Source organism: Balaenoptera borealis (assembly GCF_965194805.1).
Source record: "Balaenoptera borealis genome assembly, chromosome: 11".
In the NCBI taxonomy this organism is placed as follows: Eukaryota; Metazoa; Chordata; class Mammalia; order Artiodactyla; family Balaenopteridae; genus Balaenoptera; species Balaenoptera borealis.
In genome coordinates, this window is record NC_138868.1 from 9,224,757 (window position 1) to 9,249,526 (window position 24,770).

At 51.7% G+C, this 24,770-nt stretch overlaps 6 protein-coding genes across 17 annotated transcripts; 4 read left to right on the top strand and 2 right to left on the bottom strand.

The window, feature by feature from the left end:
* The first annotated feature begins 194 nt into the window (after positions 1–194).
* BSCL2 (BSCL2 lipid droplet biogenesis associated, seipin) lies at positions 195–11,755 on the top strand. Of its 9 annotated transcripts, none has more exons than XM_082344233.1 (12): positions 195–334; positions 2,184–2,406; positions 3,884–4,200; positions 5,767–5,848; positions 8,766–8,930; positions 9,746–9,880; positions 10,068–10,165; positions 10,598–10,739; positions 10,881–10,953; positions 11,127–11,207; positions 11,303–11,383; positions 11,522–11,755. In XM_082344233.1, the coding sequence occupies exons 2-12, from the start codon at positions 2,314–2,316 to the stop codon at positions 11,662–11,664; spliced, it is 1,410 nt and encodes a 469-aa protein (XP_082200359.1). In that variant the 5' UTR covers positions 195–334; positions 2,184–2,313; the 3' UTR covers positions 11,665–11,755. The 9 variants fall into 9 exon arrangements, with proteins under 9 accessions (XP_082200359.1, XP_082200360.1, XP_082200361.1 ...); XM_082344234.1 differs by having other exon boundaries at positions 256–334; positions 10,881–10,947; XM_082344235.1 differs by having other exon boundaries at positions 256–334; positions 8,787–8,930.
* GNG3 (G protein subunit gamma 3) lies at positions 280–2,937 on the bottom strand. Its single transcript, XM_082344257.1, has 4 exons — positions 2,778–2,937; positions 1,581–1,794; positions 1,078–1,177; positions 280–803 (listed from the first exon to the last, which is right to left on the bottom strand). Exons 3-4 carry the CDS (start codon positions 1,174–1,176, stop codon positions 675–677), a joined length of 228 nt encoding a protein of 75 aa, XP_082200383.1. The 5' UTR covers position 1,177; positions 1,581–1,794; positions 2,778–2,937; the 3' UTR covers positions 280–674.
* Positions 11,756–11,903: 148 nt separating the features above from the next.
* Positions 11,904–14,522, top strand: LRRN4CL (LRRN4 C-terminal like). Its single transcript, XM_082344251.1, has 2 exons — positions 11,904–12,567; positions 13,105–14,522. The coding sequence occupies exon 2, from the start codon at positions 13,110–13,112 to the stop codon at positions 13,800–13,802; it is 693 nt and encodes a 230-aa protein (XP_082200377.1). The 5' UTR covers positions 11,904–12,567; positions 13,105–13,109; the 3' UTR covers positions 13,803–14,522.
* A 2,426-nt stretch (positions 14,523–16,948) lies between these two features.
* UBXN1 (UBX domain protein 1) lies at positions 16,949–19,586 on the top strand. 4 transcript variants are annotated; one of them, XM_082344242.1, is made up of 10 exons: positions 16,949–17,087; positions 17,188–17,275; positions 17,415–17,468; positions 17,557–17,663; positions 17,750–17,819; positions 17,982–18,173; positions 18,268–18,319; positions 18,435–18,551; positions 19,078–19,270; positions 19,442–19,586. In XM_082344242.1, exons 2-10 carry the CDS (start codon positions 17,217–17,219, stop codon positions 19,489–19,491), a joined length of 894 nt encoding a protein of 297 aa, XP_082200368.1. In that variant the 5' UTR covers positions 16,949–17,087; positions 17,188–17,216; the 3' UTR covers positions 19,492–19,586. The 4 variants fall into 4 exon arrangements, with proteins under 4 accessions (XP_082200368.1, XP_082200370.1, XP_082200369.1 ...); XM_082344244.1 differs by having other exon boundaries at positions 19,078–19,140; XM_082344243.1 differs by having other exon boundaries at positions 17,557–17,651.
* Positions 19,587–21,455: 1,869 nt separating this feature from the next.
* On the bottom strand, positions 21,456–22,300 carry UQCC3 (ubiquinol-cytochrome c reductase complex assembly factor 3). Its single transcript, XM_082344255.1, has 2 exons — positions 21,939–22,300; positions 21,456–21,848 (listed from the first exon to the last, which is right to left on the bottom strand). Exons 1-2 carry the CDS (start codon positions 22,164–22,166, stop codon positions 21,699–21,701), a joined length of 378 nt encoding a protein of 125 aa, XP_082200381.1. The 5' UTR covers positions 22,167–22,300; the 3' UTR covers positions 21,456–21,698.
* A 175-nt stretch (positions 22,301–22,475) lies between these two features.
* LBHD1 (LBH domain containing 1) lies at positions 22,476–24,617 on the top strand. The gene is given in 3 exon segments (XM_082344252.1): positions 22,476–23,650; positions 24,259–24,365; positions 24,368–24,617. Coding segments are annotated over 3 exon segments (624 nt in total). The 5' UTR covers positions 22,476–23,253; the 3' UTR covers positions 24,488–24,617.
* The last annotated feature ends 153 nt before the right edge of the window (positions 24,618–24,770 follow it).

A 24,770-nucleotide genomic window follows, 5' to 3' on the forward strand; every position in this document is an offset into this window, starting at 1 on the left:
CACTTGTCTTCATTGCTCTCGTGTGTGTGTGTGTGTGTGTGTGTATGCTCTCCGTAGCCTCTGAGTGTCTGTCTGTAACTTAATTCTTCCACTTGAGACGTTCTCTCTTGCCCGCCATCCACCCTAACCCGGCGGATCTCCGATCCTAGACAATGTCTAACCCTCTTTGACTGGCCCTGTTCCCTGGTTATGGCAAGCTTTTCCACCTGCCGCACCCACTCCCAAATCAACTGACTGATGATCCTATCCCCCAAGAACGGTAACACAGGAGCTGTCCTCTGAGACTCTGGATGACTTTATTCTTCAAATGGCTTTACACTTCCAATAGTTCCAGGTGAGACTGAGAGCAAGCACCCAGCCCATCCCTCTCTCCATTGTCTGAGCGGGTCACAGAGGGAAGCGGGCAGGACGCTGGCAGAGTCTGACAGCCCTTCTGTGGGTGGAGCTAAGGGTGCCCCGAGTCACGGGGTGCTTTGGGTCCGCCTCAGTGGGTGAGGAAATGGGGTCGGCAGATAGGCGAGGGAGGGCCTTGTGCTTCAGATAACCTCACAGGGTTGGGAAAGGGCTAGGGATGGGATGCAGGGACCCTAGGGGGCTCACCACAGTTCCTGACAAAAATGAGGAAGGGCCCGGGAGAGGGAAAGGTGAAGAGTTGTGAGGAGGGACAGGGCAGCTCAGAGGAGGGCACAGAAGAATTTCTTCTCCCGGAAAGGGTTCTCTGAAGTGGGCACAGGGGTGATGAGGGGATCCTCACAGGCGTGGGCATCACAGTAAGTCATCAGGTCTGCTGCTGCCTTGGACACCTGGGGCACAGCCGGGAGGGGAACTGTTAGCCAGAAACCCTAAATGGGCTGCAGCCTCCCTCCCCAAATGGATAATCTTTTGCCATCTCTAGGGCTCCTTAAGACAGTCTTCTCTTCCCTCATCACCCACAGAGACCTGGGGCCAGCTCTCCTTACAGATCCCAAGACTCCTCCTGTGATCTCAGGGAGTCAATGAAAGAAAGCATCTCTTACCCTGAGGTTTGGGAACCTACGGTACAGGCTGCCAACTAATGGGATCCAGGGCCCCACCCACCTTTATCCGGCACAAGCTGGCTTCAATCTTAAGCTGTTCCACCATCTTGCGGGCTTGCCCAATACTCATAGTGCTGTTCACAGGGGTCTCCCCTTTCATCCTGGAGAAAAGAGAGAGCTCAGAGCATGATAGGGGGGCCCTGCACAATCTCAGCTGAAGGCCCCCCTCTGTGCTTACTCCTCATCAACCTTTACAAGGCCGGGTCATATGCCCCAATATTTTACTCCCCTTTTATCCCCAACCTCCGTGGTCTTTCCCATTCCTGTCTTCCTCAGCTAAGGAAATGGAGAAGTGGGATGAGATGCTCCCCAAACTCCTACATGGCCTGGGCCACAGATCATTAAACATACAAATGACTTAAGGCTTCAGAGCCCTCAAGTTATGTGTGTTCCCAGCTCTGAAAACCACAACTAGAAAGAGCCCCGCCCTAATGAGGAGAGCACAGAACCCCCACCTGCCCCCTTGAGCCCCAAAGGGAGAAAAGCAGAATGCTCGCTACTCACCTGAGGCCACGGGCAGCGACAGTCCTGGGGAGAAGGATCGTGGGGTGCACCAAAACCTGCTGCCTGAGATGGGTGCCCCACCTTGCAGGGAGTTGCAGCTGAGAATATCTGACGCAGCAGCAGAAGCAGCTAATACAAGGCCACTGGGGAGGGTCAAGTCAGAGGCCAGTGGAGGGCTGGTCCCAGTTTTTGCAGCTCCAGCACTGGCTGTTACCTGAAAGATGAAGGATGCTAGAAGGAGCTGCTCAGATCCTGGCACATACCAACTCTCTGGCCAGTGGGGGAGCCTGGCTGCTGCCCGCAGCCCCTGTGCACACCCCCACTGTTCCTGTCTCACTACCTGCCCCTCCCCCATTGCGGGCATCCAGGGTCTGGGCTAGAGACCTCCCCAAAGGAGCTGGAAGTAGCTGAGTCCCAGGTAGATTCCCCCCCTCAAATGGGGTGGTCTGGACCTGTGACAGCCCCTGCAGTGGAGTCAGTACTGACTGCGTGAGACCCTGCTCATTTGAAAATCTGACATCAGCTGGGCAAGTCGCCCCCTCCATCCCTCCTCCCTCTACTCTGACACAGCATTTAACACCTGACTCTTCATTTCTCTCCCAGGGACCCTCCATTCCCCATATCCAGGAAAATGTGATGAGCTACAGGTATCAGCTTCTAGATCACCACTTTAACGTTCTAGCTACAAGTGACTCGAGTGGAAGATCCAGGGGCGGCGAGGTCCATCAGGAAGATGTCTAAAGAAATGGCAGACCGAAGAGAAGAAGGAGCAGCTGGGGGAAAAGAGGCGTGCAGAGATCAGATCAAAGAATCGGACAAAGACGAGGTAGGGGAGAGTCGGTGGGTGTTTCTGGAAATGGATGGGCTTCCTGGGTGTGTGTGTGTATTGGTTTGAGATTGCCTCCCACGTCTGCAGTGTTGTGCTTGGTGCTGTGAGATGTACGCAAAGATGTACACAACACTGATCCTTCTGAGGGATCTTACTTGGGGTGAATAGACATATACAAAATAGAAAGTGCCACCCGCCAAAAGCTAGTCTAGATAATGCGCTGTGGGGGAGGGAAAGTCTAGTTAGGGTCGGAGGAGGTCGATCACGCATCGTAAAAGCTGGAGACAAAACACGGGCCTGAAATGCTACCGCTCTTGTGAATAGGGGACAGCCAGCCCGCTGGCGCAACGCGCAAGATGCACAGGTACCCGCAGATTGCAGCGTTCTCGGGGCGAATGCTCTCTGCCTTGGAAGCCCACAGATCCAAGGAGCTGTGGGCAATGAAAATCAGCGCCAGCTGGATGCCCGCCTCGCCCCATCTTCGGGGGTTAAATGGCGGATAGTGAAGGTGTGGGCGGAGGGCCGTGATTGCGGCCTCGAGGGGCGGGCTGAGGGATCCTGCTGACTCATATCTGGAGCATATCTTGGGGCCTGGAGGGAGGCGCCTGTCCCCTTTGGTTTTGGTATCCGGAGGGTAACGGACCGCAGGAACGGACAGTGCCGGGCGCCAGGAGGTAGGAATTTGGCGGCCCGGAAGGCCCCGCCCCCTGCACCGGGCCCCGCCCCGGACGAGCCCCGCCCCCAGTGCGACAAAGAGGGGGCGGGCCGGCGGAAGGGGGAGGGACTTCCCCCGGGAGGCGGAAGTACCTTCTCGCCGTTGCCCCGGCAGCGCGCGGCTGGTGAGTCTGCACCGCTGTGGCGGCCCGCTGGCTAGTTTCTATGTTGCTGAGGTTGGGTGGGGGCCCCGGGCGCCGCGCCCACCGCGGAGCCAGAGGAGGCTGGCGGGGAGCGGCCGTTGGCTGCAGGACGCCCTGCCCGGAGTGGGGCGCGGCCCTGTCTGAGAGCGACCGCTCTCAATTCGGGAGGGAATTGTGGCTGCGCTGAGGCTGCTGGCTTTGGGTCCGGCTGTGCGACCTTAGGCAAGTCGCGCGCGCTCTCCGTGCAGCCACCTCGCAGTGTGGAATCGTGTCATCGTGTGTGTAAAACTGCCTTGGAAGAATTGTAAGGTGCTCATCCTCTGTATGTTACGTATTACTATGAATGACTGTCAAGGTGGCTGTCCCAGAATCAGGTGACCCGAGGATGGGTTCAGCTGAGGAACTCTAGCACAGGTGGTGGAGAGAGCACAGTGGAGGAAAGGAAGGGATAATTGGCTGAGAAACGCAATCAACTGGAGAAAGGCCATATGAAACAAAGACTTTGCTATGTCTTGCTATCTCTGGTTCCTCAAAGCCAGTCCGGTAAGCTTGTCCTTTTTGTCCCCACCTCCCCCGTGAAAAGAGCCATTCTTTCCCCTTTCTTTGTCTTTTTCCAGGAACCACCAGCTGCTTCATCCCATGGCCAGGGGTGGCGTCCAGGTGGCAGAGCACCTAGGAACTCAAGGCCTGAACCCGGGGCCAGACCCCCTGCACTCCCCATCATGGTCAATGACCCACCAGTACCTGCCTTACTGTGGGCCCAGGAGATGGGCCACGTCCTGGCAGGCCGTGCCCGCAAGCTGCTACTGCAGTTTGGGGTGCTCTTCTGTACCATCCTCCTCCTGCTCTGGGTGTCTGTCTTCCTCTATGGCTCCTTCTACTATTCCTACATGCCGACGGTCAGCCACCTCAGCCCCGTGCATTTCTACTACAGGTGAGAGGGGTCTTCTATCAAAGTAGAGGAATCCTGTGAGAGAATTGCTGCAAGGACCCTTGGAGCTTATTCAGGTCAACCCCCTTATTTACGGAGGAGGACACTTGAGCCCAGTGTCCTTATACTGATTTCTTTTATAACCCAAGGTTGGAGCAGGTCTGGGCTGGTAGGGCTCTAGGGTCCTAGTCCTGTCTCTGGTTACTGGAATCTGGTTAAAAAGAAGAAAAAAAAAATCCCTCTCCTAGATTGTCATGATGAGGGCCAATGTAGACTTTTGAGCCAACCCAACCCCTTGGGTCATCTCAGAACTAATCTGGCCTTCAGTAGAGGAGGTATTAGGAAAGCAGTAGTTTGCCTTTTACATTACTTCTTCCCACTCCTGGATAGTCTGCTGCAAGAGAATTTATGGAAACACAGGGTGTCTGGGTACATAAACTCCCAGAGTCCTACTTCTTGCCTGGGGCCTCAATTCCTTCCCATTTTACCGACCCTGCCAAATTCTCTCCCCTTCTTTTAACAATGACTACGGGACCAATCAAGAGGTGCTGATAAGGGCACTATTATCAATGGTCCAAAGTTGTTTTTTTTTTTCCCCTGTCCTGAGTCCGTGGTCATGAGCTGTAATTTCTAAGGCAGAGCTGCTTAAACTTTTATTTATTTATTTATTTATTTTATTAATTTAATTTAATTAATTTATTTATTGGCTGCGTTGGGTCTTCGTTGCTGTGCGCTGGCTTTCTCTAGTTGCAGCGAGCGGGAGGCACTCTTCTTTGCGGTGCGAGGGCTTTTCACTGCAGTGGCTTCTCTTGTTGTGGAGCACAGGCTCTAGGCACGCAGGCCTCAGTAGTTGTGGCACACGGGCTTCAGTAGTTGTGGCTCACGGGCTGAAGAGCACAGGCTCAGCAGTTGTGGCACACGGGCTCAGTTGCTCCGCGGCATGTGGGATCCTCCCGGACCAGGGCTCGAACCCGTGTCCCCTGCATTGGCAGGCGGACTCCTAACCACTGCGCCACCAGGGAAGCCCTGCTTAAACTTTTAAGAAGCATGGATCTTATGAAAGCTATGGCCCTTCCTGCCATAAAAACCTATATATATGCCCATGTGCAATTTTGCCTACAATTCGAAGGGTTCATAAGCCTCTTAAAGATCATCTGTGGATCCCTTTGGAGGAGTTTTCTCAAACTAGGCCCCAGACCAGAATTCCTAAATCAGAATCTGGAGGAGTGGGACCCAGGAATCTGCATTTTTATCAGCTCCCCAAGTAAGTCTTTAGAAACACTTAAGTCCAAAACTGTTCAACTAAGTGTCCATAGGTTCCCATTTAAGAATGTCTGCCCTAATGAAAGGAAATAAATGTAAGTAGCAGGAAGAGAATTAAAGACTCATTCTGTTGTCTTGAATCTCCTGGCTGCATTTCTTCTCCATCTCTCTCTATAACAGAGAAGCATGCCCATTCTGGGAGAAGGGATGGGGGATAGGAAAGGGAGCCCTAGGGGCCAAGGAGGTGTGTGAACAAGTAAGGCAGACTCTGTAACTTAGCAGAGTATCATCCCCGTTCTCATTTAGGACCGACTGCGATTCCTCCGCCTCCTTACTCTGCTCCTTCCCTGTTGCCAATGTCTCACTGGCTAAGGGTGGACGTGATCGGGTGAGTACGGGAGCTGAAGAGAGGTTTCATGAGAGCTTTGATGACTTGAAACAGGAAGGCTTGAGAAAGACCTGGACGTCAGGGACCGAGTAATAGAGACTAAAAGGAAGGCTTTCAAGGAAAGGGAGGTTAAAGAAAAATTAAAGTCCAAATGAATTGTGTGGATTATTCTTTCCTCCTTCTTAAATTGTTTCAGCCAGGCCATATCTACTAGATAAGGTGTATTTTAGATGTAAATGAACCTAAATTAACAGATCAGCTATCTTACAGAACTGGGATGGAATCCACCCAAGAGTTTTGAAAGTATGTTAAATTATGAAACCGTTGACAGATATGTGTAACCTGCCATTACAAAGGGTACTGTGCCAGAGGACTGGCCGAATGCCAGTATGCCTTCAACAAACCTGGAAACCCTGGGAAATGCAGAATGGGAATGCATCCTTCTCTGTTAGGCAAGCTGCTGGAGGCTCTGAAAAAGGGTAGGATCCCAGAACACTTCAGAAGGATCTTGGAGGATCAAGAGCATTTCTGATCACCAGAGTTTTTTGAGTTGTCAGCAGTGTAATGAGAAGTCATCAGAAATCAGACTTACTAAGAGTTTAAATATCATTTGAAAATGGTTTTTCAAAAATTGTACTTGGGAGAATACTGACCTAAAGATAAAAAACACAGGATAGAAATAAATGGTCACTCTGAAGGGAGGAGTGTAAACTGTAGAGTCTGGGGCCCCCTGGGGTTGACAATACAAATAACCTGGGAGACTGTGTATTCTGTATCCTGTGACATCTTCCAGTTTACTGCCAGGGTAACACTATCCAGAAAGCTTACCAGGTGGGATGAGTGGATCCCAAATGGAGATTTCAAAGTGGTGAAGTGGGGAAGGGAATTCCCTGGCGGTCCAGTCGTTAGGACTCCACACTTTCACTGCTGAGGGTCCAGGTTCAATCCCTGGGGGGAGAACTAAGATCCTGCAAGCTGCAAGGTGTGACCAAAAAAAAAAAAACAACAGTGGTGAAGTGGAATGTTGGGCATTGCAAGACAGAGGATTATCATTTTAGTTCTGCTACTCAGGAAAGTAACTTGGAGATGATCATAGAATGTTCTGTGAAACCATTTGTTCAATGTGTTTTTGTGGCTTAATAATAATAATAATAAATGGAATATATTGAGAGGGGAATAGAAACAAAGCCACAGTACATTTGCACCTGGGATGCTGCATGCATTTGTGTGGCTGCCCATCGTATATCATAATGGTTGGGGACGCAACGAGCCTAAAACAGTCGGGTACCAGGCTGCTGGATGAGGAAGGGATGGAAGGATGAAGGGTGAGGCCCAAGTCCCTGATAATTAAAGCAGATGGATCATTTCATTCATTTCTAGTGGACATTTTTGAATGAATGCATGAAATAATGGGTCTACTCTGTGTGTAACACCTTGTTTAGAAATAGAAGATGTGGTCCTGCTTTCAAGGATCTCACAGGATTGACAGAAATCTATACATTGCATTAAGTAGCAAAGACGCAGATTCTGCATTTCAGAAGAATTTGTGAAGAATTAGACAGGTGTGAGACTATGGAGATGGTGAGGCTCAAAGTGGGCCTTTTAAGGAAGAGTGAATACTGTGTGGGAACGGAGGAGAGGGAGAACCTGCCCACCAGGCAGACAAATGGCGAACAAAGGCAGGACTCATTCACAAGATTCTGGTATTAGATTTTGTGGATGCCCTTGGAGGAGATGACATAATTACTGGTTTAAAAAGAAAAAAAAATATATAAAAATCTTTATTGAGGTATAATTCACATAGTGTACAAGTCACCATTCAAAATGTACAGTTCAGTCGTTTTTAGTATATTCAGAGTTGAGCAACCATCACCGTAATCAATTTTAGAACATTTTCATCACCCCAGAAAGAAACCCATACCCACTACCTAGCAGTCACTCCCCATTTCCCTCCTGCCCATCCAGAGAACTACCGATTTTAATGTTTCAAAGAATTCAGTGAAGCAACTGGCTTAGATTCATCTGGCCTCTACAGGGGGGTAGGAATCTCATGGAATCCATTTTTGTCAAGACGTAATTCAGACCGAAAATAAGAATCTGTATAAAGAAAGACTTTGATCAGTGGTTTTTCACCTATTACCCTATGGATAAAATGCTCAAAGTACCCTCATAGCCATATCTAGATTTCGGAGCAAGTACACTATTAGGGTTAGGGCAAAGTTTTTTTCAACTTTTTTTTTTTTTTTTTAATCCACTCCCTCTTTGGTTAAAACCAGAAACTTTACCATCACCCCTGTGATCCTTATGTATCACCCTGAGGGGGTCATGCATAGAACAAGCATAGCTGAATACAGGATTAGAGGAATATAGGAACAGTCAGGAAAAACTAGGGTGTGTTTGGTGGCACATCTTTAACCTTTTGAGGTTAATCCCAGTGAAGAAGCCTTCCTGCTGTGAGTCTCAGGGTTCTACCAACAGAACCAAGATAAAGGACCCAGAATGACATAAGATGGTGTTGAGTGACAGTGACTGTGCGACAGCTGGCTAGGGAGATGGTGAGCACTTCTGGCACTCGGTTAATTAATAATGTAAGTGAAGGTAGGCTGGGTCTGGGGAGATGGCCTCACGGGGACAGAGAGACCTGAGTCACAGATGGCCCAGTTGGCAACATGACGGTTCACTTTTGGAAAAGAAATGTGACACAGCCTTTCTCGAAAAGAGTGATTCAGTAGAGCAGACAGGATACTGAAGATCTCAGAAGTGGGAGGGATCCAGCCACCAGAAGGGGGCAGCACTTTCTTGGGACCAGAGAGATTGAGAGGCCTGTTTTGAGAGCGGAGGGTTGTGGCAGAGTGTTTGGAGGGGAAGGGGGGAGGTGGTACAGGGGCAGCGCAATTAAGAAAAATTTTTTTTAAAGAGACGGGGCTACCTTGGGCAGGTGCTGATGTATGGACAGCCGTACCGCGTTACCTTAGAGCTTGAGCTGCCAGAGTCTCCTGTGAATCAAGATTTGGGCATGTTCTTGGTCACCATTTCATGCTACACCAGAGGCGGCCGAATCATCTCCACCTCTTCACGCTCCGTGAGTGTTCATTCCTAGCCTGTCTAGGAGGGTGTGGAGAATGATGACAGACGTCAGAGTATCTGGGTAGGGCTTCAGGAGAAAACATCCCAGCTCTGAAGTCACAGACACATCAGGATAGGCAAGAGGTGTCAGTTTACCACACCAGACGAACACCCCCTAACATCTGATGCGCATGTCCAGCTTTGGGGTAAAGTCTGAAGAGCGGAGCCGCCCTGAACACGGGGGTTCCTTGGAGCCAGGCAAACCTGGCCTCGAATCCTCACTCAGAAACATGCTAGCTGAGGGGCAATTTACTTAACCCCTTCGTTATCAAGTGCTATAAGTGAATATAGTAGTAACTCCCTCGTAACAAAACTACTTTGGATTCAATGAGGAAATAGTGGGTGTTCAGTAAATGTTAGATTCTGTTCTTAATTATCAACAGAACCATATCATGAAGCAAATCCCCGAACGTCCACATGGGGGAAAAAGCTTCAGATGGTACACTGGAACATATCCAGTCTGTTCTGGATTATAGAACCATTTGGGGGGAAGGTAGATCAGAGACAGTGTGGGGCTTCACCTAGGAGGGTTTCTTAGAAAAGGGGGCTTTGTTGTATTGGAATAGAGACACGTGGCCGGGTAGGGCAGGGCAGGGATGAGGATGTCATTCAAGTGTTTGCAACGGTTGGGTCAAGACTTGCGTTTTGGGGGCGTGGTAGGAAGTGAAAGTGAGGGAGCAGGGACCGGGGAAGAAGCAGCCTTCCTAGCCTGCTCAGGGGTGGTGGAGGGGCGGGCACCCGTCCCCAGCCTCTCCCTCCTGGCCCTGGCAGGTGATGCTGCATTACCGCTCAAACCTGCTCCAGATGCTTGACACCCTGGTCTTCTCTAGCCTCCTGCTGTTTGGCTTTGCAGAGCAGAAGCAGGTCCTGGAGGTGGAGCTGTACCCAGAATACAGGGAGAACTCGGTAAGGGGGGAAGGAGGACTAGGAGACAGCCCTCCCCACAAGCCCAGAATTTTACCTGAGGAGCTTCTGGGCTCGGTCAGGAGGGACAGCAGTAGAGGCTGGAAGCGGGCCTCAGATTGGCCTCGTAAGAGTGACAGCGGCAGGATCCTGGCCTGATGTGCTGCCACCGCTGCCCACCCACCTGCAGTATGTGCCGACCACCGGAGCCATTATCGAGATCCACAGCAAGCGCGTCCAGCTGTACGGAGCCTACCTCCGCATCCACGCCCACTTCACTGGGCTCAGGTGAGGAAGCGCCGACGTGGCCTGGGCAGCTCTCGTGGGGCTGTCCTTAAGTGAAGAGGGTCCTAAGCAGAGGCGACGGGTTTTACGGGTTTTACTTAGGCCACAGATTCTCCACCCTGACTGCACATCAGCATATCAGGTCCCTGGGGAACTTTAAAAAAATACTGATGCCTGGGCCCCACGCCAAGACCAGGATTTGTTAGGGTCATACCAGGCCGTCAGACTTTTTGAAAGCACCCCAGGGAAAGGCCAGGTGCAGTCGGTGTTGAGAACTGCTCTCTCGAACACATCGGCTCAGTGGGTGGGAGGCAGGGGATGGGGCCCAGCTCTAGCCAAACTGGTGAATCGCCCTAGAAGTTATTTCTGGGAAATGAGAAGGCTGGTACCCCCTGGTAGCTGCTACTCCCCTCCTGTCTCCGCTTCCTGCTTCAGGTACCTGCTGTACAACTTCCCGATGACCTGCGCCTTCGTTGGTGTCGCCAGCAACTTCACCTTCCTCAGCGTCATCGTGCTCTTCAGCTACATGCAGTGGGTGTGGCGGGGCATCTGGCCCCGACACCGCCTCTCTCTGCAGGTCGCAAAGGACCCCTTTCCTCTCCCCCTCATGATCCTTCTTTGGGGAGTGGGCAGGAGCATGTTGGGGGCTGGGGCTGAAGGGCCCTGATCACCGGTGAGGGAAGGCAGCCCTTGCTGCTCAGGAGTTTCCCCCCTACAGGTAAACATCCGAAACAGAGACAGTTCCCGCAAGGAAGTCCAGCGGAGGATCTCTGCCCATCAGCCAGGTAAAGGTGATGGCTGGGGGCTGGGTGAGGAGGCTCCTGCGCCGTCCAGTGTGAGGCTTTAGGTACTCACATACCAAGCTGAAGGTCAAGGGAAAGGCTGAATGGGGTGAAGTCGGCACTGCCATCCAGGCACAGCTGCCCTAGCCCTGCCCTGTCCTCTACCCCCTTTGGTGGCACAGGGCCCCAAGGCCAGGAGGAGTCCACTCAGCTGTCACCCATTACAGAGGACAGTGAGAGGCGCGCAGATCCCTCGGAGCCAGGTAAGGTGCAGCAGCCCGACCTCCTTCCTGACTCCTCTCAGCCCTCCCCTTCAGCCTCCTCCAGACTGACCTCTGCCTTCCCCCTGGGGCTGCAGAAGGCCAGCTGTCTGAGGAGGAGAAACCAGATCCACAGCCCCTGAGTGGCGAGGAGGAGCTAGAGCCCGAGGCCAGTGACGGTGAGGGGCACTCTGCAGCGGGACCTGGGTGGACTGGGGTTGGCCTGTGGATAGGGAGAAGGCCACGTTGGGTGGGGGCAGGAGCCCCTGGTCTGGAATTTCCCATCTGGGATTTTGTTTCTCCTTCCCCTGGCCCAGGTTCAGGCTCCTGGGAAGATGCAGCTCTGCTAACGGAGGCCAACCTGCCTGTTTCTGCCCCTGCCCTTGCCCCGGAGACCGTGGGCAGCTCCGAACCCTCGGCAGGCACTGTCCGCCAGCGCCCCATTTGCTCTAGTTCCTGAAGAGAATAGGGCAGAGTCCCCACACTCCAGCCCTCTCCCCCCTGATCCCTTTCCCTTTCCGGGGCTCCCCCAATAAACTATTTTCGTGCCAGCTGCCTCCCTGACTCTGAAGTGGGTTCAGGGCCATTTGAAAACCTGATGTTCCCCAGGCATCCCCCACCCCGATTGGAGGAGGTTGTCTTGTCAGGGGTTACCGATGGGGAAGACCTCCAGACCCTGGACTGTTTTAGGCACAGCTGTTTCCATTCACAGCCTAGGACGTCCAAGGAGCGAAAACCTGCCCACTCCATCCATGTGACTCTCATCTCCCTCTGGGGAGGGGGATAGCATAGGGCGGGTCTGGAAAGCCGGGATACATCATTCTGGCCTCCGCACCCCTCCCTTTCTCAGTCCATTGGGAGGCGGAAGACAGGAAATGACTGCCATGGATGTGGTATGATTTTTTACTGAAACAGCATTTTGTAGCCCAGGCCCCATGCTGTCCACAGCTATTTTTCTCTCTGATACCAGCCAGGTGGCCCCGTCCTTTGTGTTCCCCTCCTCACCCCCTCACGTGACTTCAGCCTTTGGATTCTCAGCTCCTGGCTGCCTTCCACATTCCACTGCTCTTTCAGAACCCAGGCATCCCGGCCTCCAGCTGAAACCGCTGCATGTGGCTTCCCCCACCCCTGGCCCCGTGACTCAGGCCCTCTGAAGGCACCAGCCCTCTTCTTGGCACTCACCGGGGAGGGGGACAGGGGAAGGGGGGCCAGGTGGTGACATCACAGTTGAGGGTATAAAAGCTTTGAGCCAAAACAGAATTGAAATTGAAGACATTGAGAAAACCCGACTGTGCAGCCTGTGCTCCTGGGGACCTCTTAGGACCCCCGGCCTGCTACTCACTGCATCAAGGCCTACCCACTGGTAAGGTGCTGCTTGTGAGTCAGGGAGGTGGGGGGCAGGCAGGGACCAGGACTTTGATAGGTGGGGAGGGAGGGTTCCAGGGCCTCTGTGTCCCATCTCTTCTCCTTTCTCACTTCCATCTCCTTTCTGGGTTTCTGCATGTGTCGCTGACTGATTGATACTTATTTTACTTAGATGGTTTCTCTGGGTGGCCGCTGGGAACGATTCCATCTTCCTTCCCCAGGCTGCGTAAATCATTTACTCCTCTTCTCCCCTCAGCACTCAGTTTATTCATTAACTGTTTCTCATGCTTCACGAATTGCTGGTTGCGCACTTCTGTCGGGTCAGACGACATTTTATTCTTTTTCGCCCAAAACCAAGCACATAGGCTGTTCAGAAGTTGGATGACAAAGGGGTGTATCGTCTCATTTCCACCTCCTTCCTGTTCTCTTGGTCCCCGGTCGTGTTTCCCTGTCTCTAGAGCTTTTGTTGAGGGAGGGGGGCCTGCAAGGTGTGAGGGCTGACCGGCCTTTACCCTTCCCCCTCCTTCCCTTCCAGACTCCATGCCGGGCTCTCCCTGCCTTGTGTGGCTCCTGGCTGTCACCTTCTCCTTGGTTCCCAGAGCGCAGCCCTTGGCGGGAGACTCGGAAGAAGAGGAGCAAGATGAGACACCTTTGCCGGCTGTCCCCTGCGACTACGACCGCTGCCGCCACCTGCAGGTGCCCTGCCAGGAGCTGCAGAGGGCCGGCCCGACGATGTGCCTGTGCCCCGGCCTCTCCAGCGCCGCGCAGCCGCCCGACCCGCCACGCCTGGGGGAAGTGCGCATGGAGGCAGAGGCGGGCCGCGCCGTGGTGCACTGGTGCGCCCCCTTCTCCCCGGTCCACCAGTACTGGCTGCTGCTTTGGGAAGGCGCCGGGGCTCCGCAGAAGGGGCCCCCCCTCAACTCGACGGTCCGCCGAGCGGAGCTGAAGGGCCTGAAGCCCGGGGGCGCATACGTCGTCTGTGTGGTGGCCGCCAACGCGGCCGGGGAGAGCAGCGTGCCCGGGGCCGAGGGCCTCGACGGCGCGGGCGGCCCCGCCTTTGGGCCCTGCGGCCGGCTGACCGTGCTGCCGAGGCCGCTCACGCTGCTGCACGGGGCCGTGGGCGTGGGCTCGGCGCTGGCCCTGCTCGGCTGCTCCGCCCTGGTCTGGCACTTCTGCCTGCGCGAGCGCTGGGGCTGCCCCCGCCGAGGCCGCCCGAGCGGCGCGGGACTCTGAGGCCTCCCGGGGGCCTCTCCGGCCAAGCTAAGCCCGGCGCCGCTCCGGGGGAGGTGGCGCCCCGACAGACCAGACGGCGGGATGGAAGGCCGGGCGCTGGCCCCCCGCTGAGTCGGTTCAGGCCCCAGACTTTCCACTCTGCTCCGAGCTTAGGTTTAATAGTAGAGAAGGTCGGCAAATTTTTTCTTAATGGACCAGAATAATTTAGGCTTTGTGGTTCCAGGGGATAAAATCGAAGATATCATGTAGTTCTTACATAACCATGTAACCATTTAAAAACGTAAAAATCATTCTTAGCTCTTGGGCCTTACAAGTCAGGCCCCGGACAGTTTCGGCCCGTTGGCTACGGTTAGTCTACTCCTGTCGTACAGCCTCAAAAGGGCCCTGCCACTATGGGTGGCTTCCGTGGGGTTTTGAGAATAAGCTGCTGCGGGATGGGAGTTTGGGGCTAGAGACCACTCCTTCTCCTTCTGCCTTTTTGTTTAGATAGTGAGGATGCGCACTGAGTTAGAATGTACCTGTGTCTGAGGCGGGTGGGAATAAATGACTGACATGGGGTGGAGAAGAGAGGGACTGCCCAAGCTGCTGTTTGGGACAAGCTTGCGGTTTTGCTAGTAAAAATATAATAATAATAATACAATAATAACAAAGGACTCCCCCTCCCCCATTTGTGTTTATTGTATATTCACTGTAACAACATTAAAGGAGATGTAAAAGGAAGACATTTTCCATTTTCATGATCCTTTTCAATTCCCTGTCCACACACCGATTTGTCGGAGTAGTATACATACTTAAGAGTTTATTTTTAAATTAACTGGATGTAGAAAAGTCTAAGTTGCTACACAGTTTATTCCTCACTTTTACTGATCTTACAACCTTTTTTTAAATTATAAAAGTAACACATACAAATTTCAGTACCGAAGAGGATAAAATGAAAGTTTCCCTTCTCCTCAAGAGGTAATTGCCTGGGGGCTTCCCTGGTGGCGCAGAGTTTGAGAGTCTGCCTGCCAATGCAGGGCACACGGGTTCGAGCCCTGGTCTGGGAAGATCCCACATGCCGCGGAGCAACTAGGCCCCTGAGCCTGCGCGTCTGGAGCTTGTGCTCCGCAACAAGAGAGGCCGCGATAGTGAGAGGCCTGCGCACCGTGATGAAGAGTGGCCCCCACTTGCCGCAACTACAGAAAGCCCTCACACAGAAACGAAGACCCAACACAGCCAAAAATAAATTAATTAATTAATTAAAAAAAAAAAAGAGGTAATTGCCTGTAGCAGAGCAAATTTTTCTCTAAGCAATGCAAATATATTCTTTTTTCATTCAATATATTATGGACAGTGTTCCATGTTGGTAAATCACAGCCTTCTTACTTATGTGAAAGGCATAACTTTCCATTGGAGGATGCTCCTTAACTGACAATAGCCTTGGCTCTTTGTTAGAACATTTGTCTTCAGCGTTTGCTGTGGACATCCTTGTTTGTTTGTGTATCCTCACATGTTTGTGTATTTCCATAGGGTACTTACCTTGAAGTAGGTGAGAGAGGCAGTACTATACAATTTAATCATTCTTCTATTATTGGGACTCTAGAATAAAGTTAGAACACATTTGTTATTTAGAATACACACCACATTGCCGTGAATACTTTGTGTCTTTAGTTTGATTCCTATATTTCCTCAGCATTTATTCATTTACAAATAATGAGGGCCTACTACCTCACTTTTTCGTTCTGTTTTTTTTTTTCTGTACTTTTTCTTCCTTACTGTCTTAATATTAAAGACGCGCTTTACATGCATTCTTACTTAATCTCTTATCACAGTCGTTCTAAGAGATGGTATCACCTTTTCACAGGTGAGAAGTTTGAGGTTCTAAATGGTTTGAAGCTATTCAATACAAGTAAGGAGGTGAGTTAGGATTTCTCGACCCAAGTTGCCCAACTCCAAAGCTGATGATCTTCATTCCACCGCAGAGAGGCAGCACAGCCTAGCGGTTCCAGAACGCCCACTGCATGGGTTTGAATCCTAGCTCTGCGACCTTCGGTAAATTATCTCATCTTTCTGTGTCTGTTTCCAGTGACTAATAATAGTATCTACATCATATGGATTGTGATGATTAAATATGAATTAACCATATAAAATTCTCTAGTGCATATATTATCAATATCAGCAACTTATTATTATTCTGCCTCCTAAAAAACATTTAAAGTGAGCTTTAACTTAAGGGACCTAACAGCCTAGGTAGTGGCGGCGAGCTAAGTAATCAACAAGACTACACACCAGGGGGACAAGTGCTAATGGAGTAAATACCGGGGCTGGGAGGTGGAGAGGGGGTGGTCAAGGCAGGCTTCCCTTAGAAAGCAAACCCAGGGACTTCCCTGGTGGTCCAGTGGTTAAGATTCCGCGCTTCCACAGCAGGGGGCGCAGGTTTGATCCCTGGGGACCTAAGATCCCACATGCGGTGCAGCCAAAAAAAAAAAAAAGGAAAGAAAAGACAGAAAGCAAACCCAGGGTCCAGTCCAAAAAACGACTGGGAGTTAACCAAGCCCACAGAAGAGGCAGGACATCCCAGACACAGAGGGACGGGTATGTGCAAAGACCGGGAGGAGGGAGAGTTTTGCAATCTGCACGTTACCCTCAAGTGGTGAGAGATGAACTCCGCACCAACTACCAACATTTACACAGTATAGTCTTGCCAGGCACCTAAGGTTGGTGCTATTGTTATCCTCACTTTATAAATGGGGCATTAACAAAAGAAAGGGTAGGAGGAAGCCAGACTACCAACATTTAAGTTTCGTCCTAGGTGACTGAGGTGTCATGGAGAAGTCTTAATCAGGGAGGTGATGACAGGATCAGTTATTGTGTTTTGCAAAGATCCCTTTGGCAGTCGCGCGGAGGATAGCTCAATTGCCGGAGAGGATGAGCAGGTCAAAGGGTGCGCACATTTCTATGGCTCCTGATAAACACTGCTAAATAATTTTCCAACCGGTCGCGCTAAGGGGCCATATCGAGAGCTGTCTTGATTCGCCCAAGGGTTTCAGGTCGGCATCGCCCTTCTTCTACACCGCCGCCGGGCGCCCGGGCTTGGGCGGGGGAATGTGGGCTGCCTCCCGGGCCGCTACTCCCACGCCCCGCCTGTCCCCTCAACGCCAGGTCCTGGCAGCCGGGCCAGGCCTGTGTTTTCTGGCTCTCCGCGGCACCCGTCCACGTCCGCCTCCACGTGACCCAAACAGATTCGGGCACTTCCGCTTCCCCTAGGCTTTCTTCTCGTCGGTGTCCAGGGCCGGTCCGAAGCCAGTGAGTGAGCGAGCGTCCGGCTGGGGCCGTTGGGGGCGGGATAGCGCGCCGGCGGGGGACGCCCCGCGCTGACCCTCTCCGGCCTTCTCGCCCCCTCCAGGTCCCCGCGGAAGCGGCGGTGGCGGCGTCATGGCGGAGCTGACGGCTCTGGAGAGTCTCCTCGAGATGGGCTTCCCCAAGGGACGCGCGTAAGGGAGCCCCCTAACACCCGTCCGCGGGGGTCGCCGACCTGTCCAGGCCTTTACCCCAGCCTGGCCTCAGGCTCTACGCCCCAGCCTGACCATCGCCATGGCTCGTGGGCGCTATTCACGGTGTTTCTGCCCCCAGGGAGAAGGCTCTGGCCCTCACAGGGAACCAGGGCATCGAGGCTGCGATGGACTGGTGAGCGCTCAGACCGGGTAGCAGGGGACTGGGGACTCCTAGGAGGGGCAGCCTGAACATTAACCTCCCTCCCGACTTTCCCTGCCAGGTTGATGGAGCATGAAGACGACCCAGACGTGGACGAGCCACTCGCGACCCCCCTTGGACATATCCTGGGACGGGAACCCACCCCCACTGAGCAAGGTGGCCCTGAAGGTCCTGACGGAGGGACCCAGTGTGATTATTCAGGAGGGCCTGAGGAGGAGGATGAACGGGTAATAATACTGATTGCTTGTTTGTAGGACCTGGGTCTGCTGTGGGAGAAAGCAAACCCATTTTGACTGAAGAGGAAAGACAGGAACAGACTAAGAGGTATGAGGAACAAGGTCACGTTTCTGAGGCTCATTCTCCACCTCCCCCCAGACGTGTTTTGGGACTGTGTTCCCGGATTCTGTTTTCTGAATCCCTTGTTAATAAACGCACCTTCCCAATTTATGTCTACTTCTCTTGAACTCTTTCCTCTCTGCAATACAGGATGTTGGAGCTGGTGGCCCAAAAGCAGCGGGAGCGTGAAGAAAGAGAGGAGCGGGAGGCACTGGAACGGGAACGGCAGCGCAGGAGACAAGGGCAAGAGTTGTCAGCTGCCCGACAGCGGCTGCAGGAAGATGAGATGCGCCGGGCTGCTGAGGAGCGGAGGAGAGAAAAGGCTGAAGAGTTAGCGGCCAGGTCTGGGTGCTGGGGGTGTTGGCTAAGAGATGAGAAAGGAATCAAGATTTGCTTTGTCAGTGTCTGACCTACTTTTGTTCTGTCTGCGTTCCAGACAAAGAGTCCGAGAAAAGATCGAAAGGGACAAGGCAGAGAGAGCCAAGAAGGTAGGTGATTGGGTAGATACTGAGGGTGATGAAGTAGGGGGGCTAGTAAATCCCCTTTTCTAGCTTCAGAGGGAAAGGTTGGGTTAGTGCCTGATTGTTTAACTTTGTCCTCCAGTATGGTGGTCATGTGGGTTCTCAGCCATGCCCACCAACAACAGAGCCAGGCCCTGTTCCCTCCTCTCCCAGCAAGGAGCCTCCCACGAAGCGAGAGTATGACCAGTGTCGCATACAGGTACTGATTCTGACTCCTGACTTGCTCCTGGGACCCTTTGTTGGCTTGTAAGGCGCCCAGCCCAGCCCAGAGCTTTTTTCAGTTATGTTCCCTTTGCCAAACCTCTCCCGTCTTTGTAAATGACTTTTGAAATCCTACCTCCTCTGCTCTTAGGAAAGATATCAAATTTTACTTGCCCCAGTCTTATATAAATCTATCTCTTCTTATTCAGCAGTTAACTTCTTACTTGTTCATCCTATTTTCATTTGGCTTATTATACAGCTGTTTGCATGATGTGGTACCTATCCAGATATTTTGTGTAATCTTGTCTTTGTTTTCCTTAAATTGTGAGGGAGCTAGGAGTCTCTCTCTTCAGTGTTCAGTAAAGCCAAGCCTAAGTGGTTGTTCATTAGGTGCTTTAAATAGTAATTATGCTGGTTTAGTCTAAGAGGAAGGAGAAGCCAACTTTGCTCTTTTTCTTTTCCTTACCTGGGCACTTCACTCAGTTTTGACACTCACAATTCTGTATTTCTGTCTTGCCTTCTAGGTCAGGCTGCCAGATGGGAGCTCACTGACCCAGACATTCCGGGCACGGGAACAGCTGGCAGCTGTGAGGCTCTATGTGGAGCTCCACCGTGGGGAGGAGCTAGGAGGGGGCCAGGACCCTGTGCAGTTGCTTAGTGGCTTCCCCCGGCGGGCCTTCTCAGAGGCTGACATGGAGCGGCCTCTGCAGGAGCTGGGTATGACACGTGGGACCCGAAACCAGGAGGGGGATAGGGGACATGCTTGAGAAAGGAAGGGATGCAAAGACGGGACTTTGTGGAGATAGTGTGAGGCCAGGGATTTGGGGTGGGGGGGGGGTGGGCAAAAAGCAGATCTTTTGGTTCAAACCTGTTTCGTTCCATCTTCAGGACTTGTGCCTTCTGCTGTCCTCATTGTGGCCAAGAAATGTCCCGGCTGAGAGGCCTTTATCCCACCATCCTTCTCTGACCTCTCTTCATCTTTGATAAAGCACTGACATCACCTTCCTAATAAATAGACCCTCTGAGTTCTGTATGTGACTGACTCCTTCGTGAATGGCCGGGAGGGACAAAAGGAAGGCTTTTAGAATAGACCCTATGCTTCCTCTTAAATTTCCACGGGAGACATGTTTCTATTCTCTGGGTCTGATGAGTTGCTTGGGAGGTTGAAGGGGAGAGGTGCTGGAGTGTGGGGTGTACGTTGGATAGCATCTTTTGCTCCTGTGGGTAAGGCAGTACCTAAGCCTGAAATCCTTAGTAGCTATGTGCCTTGACTTCTTTAATTAAGCCTAGTTTCTTCTTTAGTAAAACGGGGATAATAGTGCCTGTTAATTGGGGTTGTGGGGGCTTACGCAATGCTGATGTAAGGTGCTTTAGCACCGTGCCTGGCACCTGGTAAGTCCCCAATTAAGTATTAGCTACTAGAAGGGTAGTTTTTAAAATGTGACCATTCACAGTGAGAGGAGCCGTAGGAGCTGCTTCACAACTGCATCTCTTCTGCACTAAAAAGTATTGAGTACTTAATATATACCACACAGTTTTAAGTGCTTTGTATGTATTAACTGAGATATGAAGGCAGTATCATCTAGCTGTAGGTACAATGATCCCATTTTAGAGATTGGGACACCAAAGCACATGACTTGTCCAAACTGACCCAGCTAGCAAGTAGCAGAACCTGGACACATCTCTGGGGAGCCCGACTCTAGGGCTCAGGCTCTGAACTGCCAAGCTCCCCTCGTGCTGCGGCTGCTCCCCTCGTCCTAGTGCTCCCTCAAACAGCTGCTGACCCCCCTCCTCTCATCCCACACATGACAAATGTGCTCAGCTTACGACTTCACCATCTAGTAGCTGAAAACTGCACCAATGCTCTTATCTCGGTTTACACCTCAGTGTTACCAAGCTTTATTTAGTGTGTTCCGGCTTTACTTAATACAAGCAGCCCCCCCCCCCCCCCGATCAATTGCAATCTTGTTTGGAACCACAGGACATAAAATAGACAAAAGGGGAGTGAATTGGTTGACTTCGCTGTAGGGCGGCCGCCCCACTGATAGCTTTACCTCATCCCATCAGTGGCATCGCCAATAGATCCTATGACGGATTCAGAAATTGAAAACCACTACAGTGAAAACCTTGTGGGAGGAAAACCCCAGTGCATTTAGTGAGAGGCTGCCCTGTGCCTGGCACTGCACTTTACATTCCTAAGTTCACCTTTTTACAACTCTCAAGATAATCGTCACCATTTATTTATTTATTTATGTATTTATCTGCACCAGGTCTTAGTGGGATCTTCACTGCAGCATGCGGGATCTCTTAGTTGCGGCATGCGAACTCTTGTTGCGGCACCTGGGATCTAGTTCCCTGACTAGGGATCGAACCAGGGCCCCCTGCATTGGGAGCACGGAGTCTTAGCCACTGGACCACCAGGAAATTCCCAATTATCACCTTTTATGGAACAGGACTAAGGCTCAGAGGTTTTTTAACATGCAGGAGTTGAAACAAGATCTGACTCAAAGCACACTCCTTTTACCGCTCCTGCCACGGTGGCCTCCGAAGGTTAAATTAAGGTCACAGAAGGCATTATGGCACATGTTAATTGCTAGAAGCCCCTCTCCAACCTCATTCGAAGGACAGGCACCCAGAGTGTCCTCTATGGGTATTTACTGCACAAGAGTTTCCAGGATAGTTAATGATTTCAAGAACGTCAGTCGGTTATCCCCGAAAGTACACTCACGCAAACCACGTGACCTGACGTGTGTTTTGAAAACGTGGTCGCTCTGCCTATAGGGCTTCAGCGTCACATGAGGGGCGGGGCAGGCAGGAGCTGCACTCAAGCCCGCCCGCAGCACTGACCCCCATAACACTCTAGGCTCTTATGGGCGTCCAGCCGCAGCGCTCACTCTCTGGATGGAGGAACATGATTTATTGGTTCCTTCAGTTAGCCACATCCGATGACCTGGCACAAGACGTGGACGTTAAAACGCAGTCAATGCAGGGTTTGGGGGGGAACGTGCTCACCCGGCGGCAGCTCCCCAGGTCCCGAAGAGGTCTGCGCGTGTCTGGACTCCCCGCCGGCCCATAGAGGAGTAAGGCCGGCTCGGGTTCCTGCGCTGCAGCGGAGGTCCCGGCGCGCACGGGGGCAGGTTTGACCTCAGGCTGACTTCCCGCCGCCGCCACTCATCCAGTTCTTTCTCCAGGCGACGTTCTCTTGCGTGGCCGCTGCCTCCTGCAGAGAGGCCAGAAGTAGCTCTTTGGTCCTGGCCGCCTCGTCCCTGCTATGCGGGTCCTGCTCCGGCATCTCCTGCGGGCAGGAAGGGAGGTTCGTAGTCCGGGCTACCAGCCTGCGGTTCTCCGCCCGCTCGCCCCACCTCGACCTCCCAACTGCTCACACCTTCAGCATCGCCTGCTTCTGCTGTTCTCCCGGGGCCACGAGGACAAAGAGCGCGGTGCCCACGCCAGCCCCCGCGCCCAGCACTGCGCCCGCGATCAGCACTTTGCGCAGGGTCTCCATGGCCGACCGCGCGACCAGCGAGGCGCTTTCCGGAGTCTCCTGTAGCCTAGCAAGGCCGCCGCGACGTCTCGATCTGCGCAGGCTAGAGCGCCTCACACAGGAAACCATAGAGACGAGGCCGGGCTAGAGAGGCCCTGGCCAGAGAAACGTGTCGAAGCTAGAGCTCGTGGGTGTTAAGACTAGGTTTAACTGAGGAGGTTGACCACGTCAAGAGGTGTTGGCACCTAGAGCCGAGGGTGGGGCCCCTTGTCATGAAATCCCGAGGAGGATTGCTAAGGGGAGAGTAAGTATCTTCATTGTTGCTGTGAGTTTTACAATTGCCCAGCTCCGCAATGTCCTGATCAATAGAGGGTCAGGACTGTGCTCTGTAGTTTCCTACAATTACTTGTGCTTTTTCAGTACAGTACATGAGGACATCCAGATACTTATAAACATCAATCTATTGACTGTCTTCAATCCCTTCAACTCCTGAACAAAAACTCAAAGCCAAGTGTACCGGGTGGGGAGAAGGGTATATTTATGTTTTCCTTTTATTTTACTTGTTGAAAGTAAACGTTACCTTTCTCTTCATGGTATATAACCTTGGTTTTTTGTTTTGTTTTTAAACCATGAAAACCATGGATTTTGTGTAACATACCGAATTCTAGTTTGGAGAAGAAAACACCTCTTAGTTGTGTGACCCTAGGCAAATCGTTTAAGTTCTTTGTTTCTCGGTTTCTGCATCGGAAAATGAGGCTAATAACAGTATCTATCTCATAGTTTTAGGATAATTAAATAAGTTTATATGAAAAGCATTTAAAACAGTTCCTGGCAAATAGCATACACCATAAAAATATTCATTAAATAAGATACAAAGAAACATGTCAATGTGGGAGACCCAGTAAGAACCAGGAAATTCCAAGTTTGTTATCAAAGCTCTTCACTCACAGGGCTTTAATCCAGATGCCCTCGTTAACTCCTACTTCTGCCTTTCCCAGTGTCACCAGGGAGTGAGTAGAAATAAAGCTCCTATCCCACCTCTTGGGATTGTCCCCTGCCCTGGAAGGCCCATAATCTCCTTGCATGTCAGCCTCTTCTCCTCAGAAGTGATTAAGGGGCCAGACTGCAAAGCAGATTAAAGGAACAGTCTGTGGGGTGCTCTGGGCAGGGGTACTCTACTGAGTTCAACCACCCTGCACTCCAAGAATCAGCACCCATGGCCCTTGTGCCAGGGAGCAGCGAGGATGGGCCTTGGCCTAGAGATAGCCCAGGCTCCTCCCAGCAACCAGAAAGTCCTAGACTGACCAACCCTCTCTGGGAGGACAGAGGAGAAATTGGCCAGGTTGAAGGTCGCCAGGATGTTCAGGTTAGTACTTCCCCACCTTGTGTCTTGCTGTTGGCTTATGTTCCAATTTGGCCCAAGCCCCCTGCTGTGCCCATCCCGGTTGTCTGTCAAAAGACCCGCCTCCCCTCCATCGTGGTGGAAGCCTCTGAGGCTGAGGTGAGTAAAGAGAGTGGGGAGCTCCGGTGGCCACACGAGGAGCTGCAGCTGCTCACTGATGATGAGGAAGAGGAGGTTGAGGTCTTCTTCCAGGACCAAAGTGAAGAACCAGGTGAGGGAGGTGGCTGGTTCAGGTGAGGCTGTTGTGAATGGGATGGTCTAAGCAGGACAACTTAGTTGTGTCTCTTGCATTAAGCAGCACACAGTAGGTGCTCAGTAAACACAGTGAAGAAAAATGTAGAGGTGGGAGATAAAAGTCAAGGTGGTTGGCAAAGTTGATGAACTTTAAAAGGCAGTTGTGATGTCAGATAGGTGACACCTTTTAATATGTATTTTTAATACTTTAAGATATTTTTGTCATGGGGGAAAAGAATAAGATCACCCCAAATCCGACTACCCAGAGATTAACATTTTGGATGCCTTCTCTTCCAGATTTTTCTTCATGTCTATATACCGTTATAGAAGCTACTTTTACCATGTGCCAGGCACTGTGCTGAACACTTTTACATATATATTTCAGGACCCAGTGAGGAAGGATACTTTCTCCCTCATGAGGAAACTGAAGCTGTTAAGTTAGGCTCTTCATTATAATTGCTGTATTATTTTTATAAGCAAAAGAAATTACATGAATGTTTTATCTTTAAAAAAATATCCAGTAATATATCAGGTATATTTTTCACTGTTAATGGGCTCTTTAACTCCCTCCTCCCCACCCCCCAGGCTGGACTTGGAGCTCACTGGACCCCAAATCTCCCTTAAGAACCTTTAACCCAGAACTCAGCTGGGGGCAGGAACAGGTAGATCAAGATGCCTCCTGGATTCCAGAGGAGATTGTCAGGAAGCCCCCAATCCCTGTCCTCTCTGGGACTCAGCATCAGGTTCCCGTGTCTGCAGAAGCTGCTTTGTGGAATATTCCCATTTCCTGCCTCCCAGGAGCTTTGAGGGTTAAGTATCACTCTCCCTCAAACATTTTACCTAGGTTTATGAAGCCCTTCCACCTGTCCTTTCACAATCTTCCCCTTTTACAAGTTGAGAAAAATGAAGGCTTACAGGTTAGGCCCCTGGGTCACACAAGTCATATCCAAAGAATTTGGATTAAGAATTCCTATCTGTGCTTTTAGGAGTTCAGTTAACTGGGGATGGGGAATGATCCACTTGTACCTTCTTTATTCAGCACTCATCTTGTGCCTGGCACTGCTAAATGTTTCACCTGTTGTTGTATGGAATCCACA

Bases quoted from the DNA above. Each gene is read 5' to 3' on its own strand.
- GNG3 (XM_082344257.1), bottom strand. From the start codon at position 1,176: ATGAAAGGGGAGACCCCTGTGAACAGCACTATGAGTATTGGGCAAGCC. The intron at 804-1,077 runs GTGGGTGGGGCC...GCTGTGCCCCAG, and splicing joins CCAGCTTGTGCCGGATAAAG to GTGTCCAAGGCAGCAGCAGA.
- BSCL2 (XM_082344233.1), top strand. From the start codon at position 2,314: ATGTCTAAAGAAATGGCAGACCGAAGAGAAGAAGGAGCAGCTGGGGGA. The intron at 2,407-3,883 runs GTAGGGGAGAGT...GTCTTTTTCCAG, and splicing joins AAGAATCGGACAAAGACGAG to GAACCACCAGCTGCTTCATC. The intron at 10,166-10,597 runs GTGAGGAAGCGC...TTCCTGCTTCAG, and splicing joins GCCCACTTCACTGGGCTCAG to GTACCTGCTGTACAACTTCC.
- LRRN4CL (XM_082344251.1), top strand. From the start codon at position 13,110: ATGCCGGGCTCTCCCTGCCTTGTGTGGCTCCTGGCTGTCACCTTCTCC.
- UBXN1 (XM_082344242.1), top strand. From the start codon at position 17,217: ATGGCGGAGCTGACGGCTCTGGAGAGTCTCCTCGAGATGGGCTTCCCC. The intron at 17,820-17,981 runs GTATGAGGAACA...TCTGCAATACAG, and splicing joins AGACAGGAACAGACTAAGAG to GATGTTGGAGCTGGTGGCCC. The intron at 18,552-19,077 runs GTACTGATTCTG...CTTGCCTTCTAG, and splicing joins ATGACCAGTGTCGCATACAG to GTCAGGCTGCCAGATGGGAG.
- UQCC3 (XM_082344255.1), bottom strand. From the start codon at position 22,166: ATGGTTTCCTGTGTGAGGCGCTCTAGCCTGCGCAGATCGAGACGTCGC. The intron at 21,849-21,938 runs GTGTGAGCAGTT...TCCTGCCCGCAG, and splicing joins AGAAGCAGGCGATGCTGAAG to GAGATGCCGGAGCAGGACCC.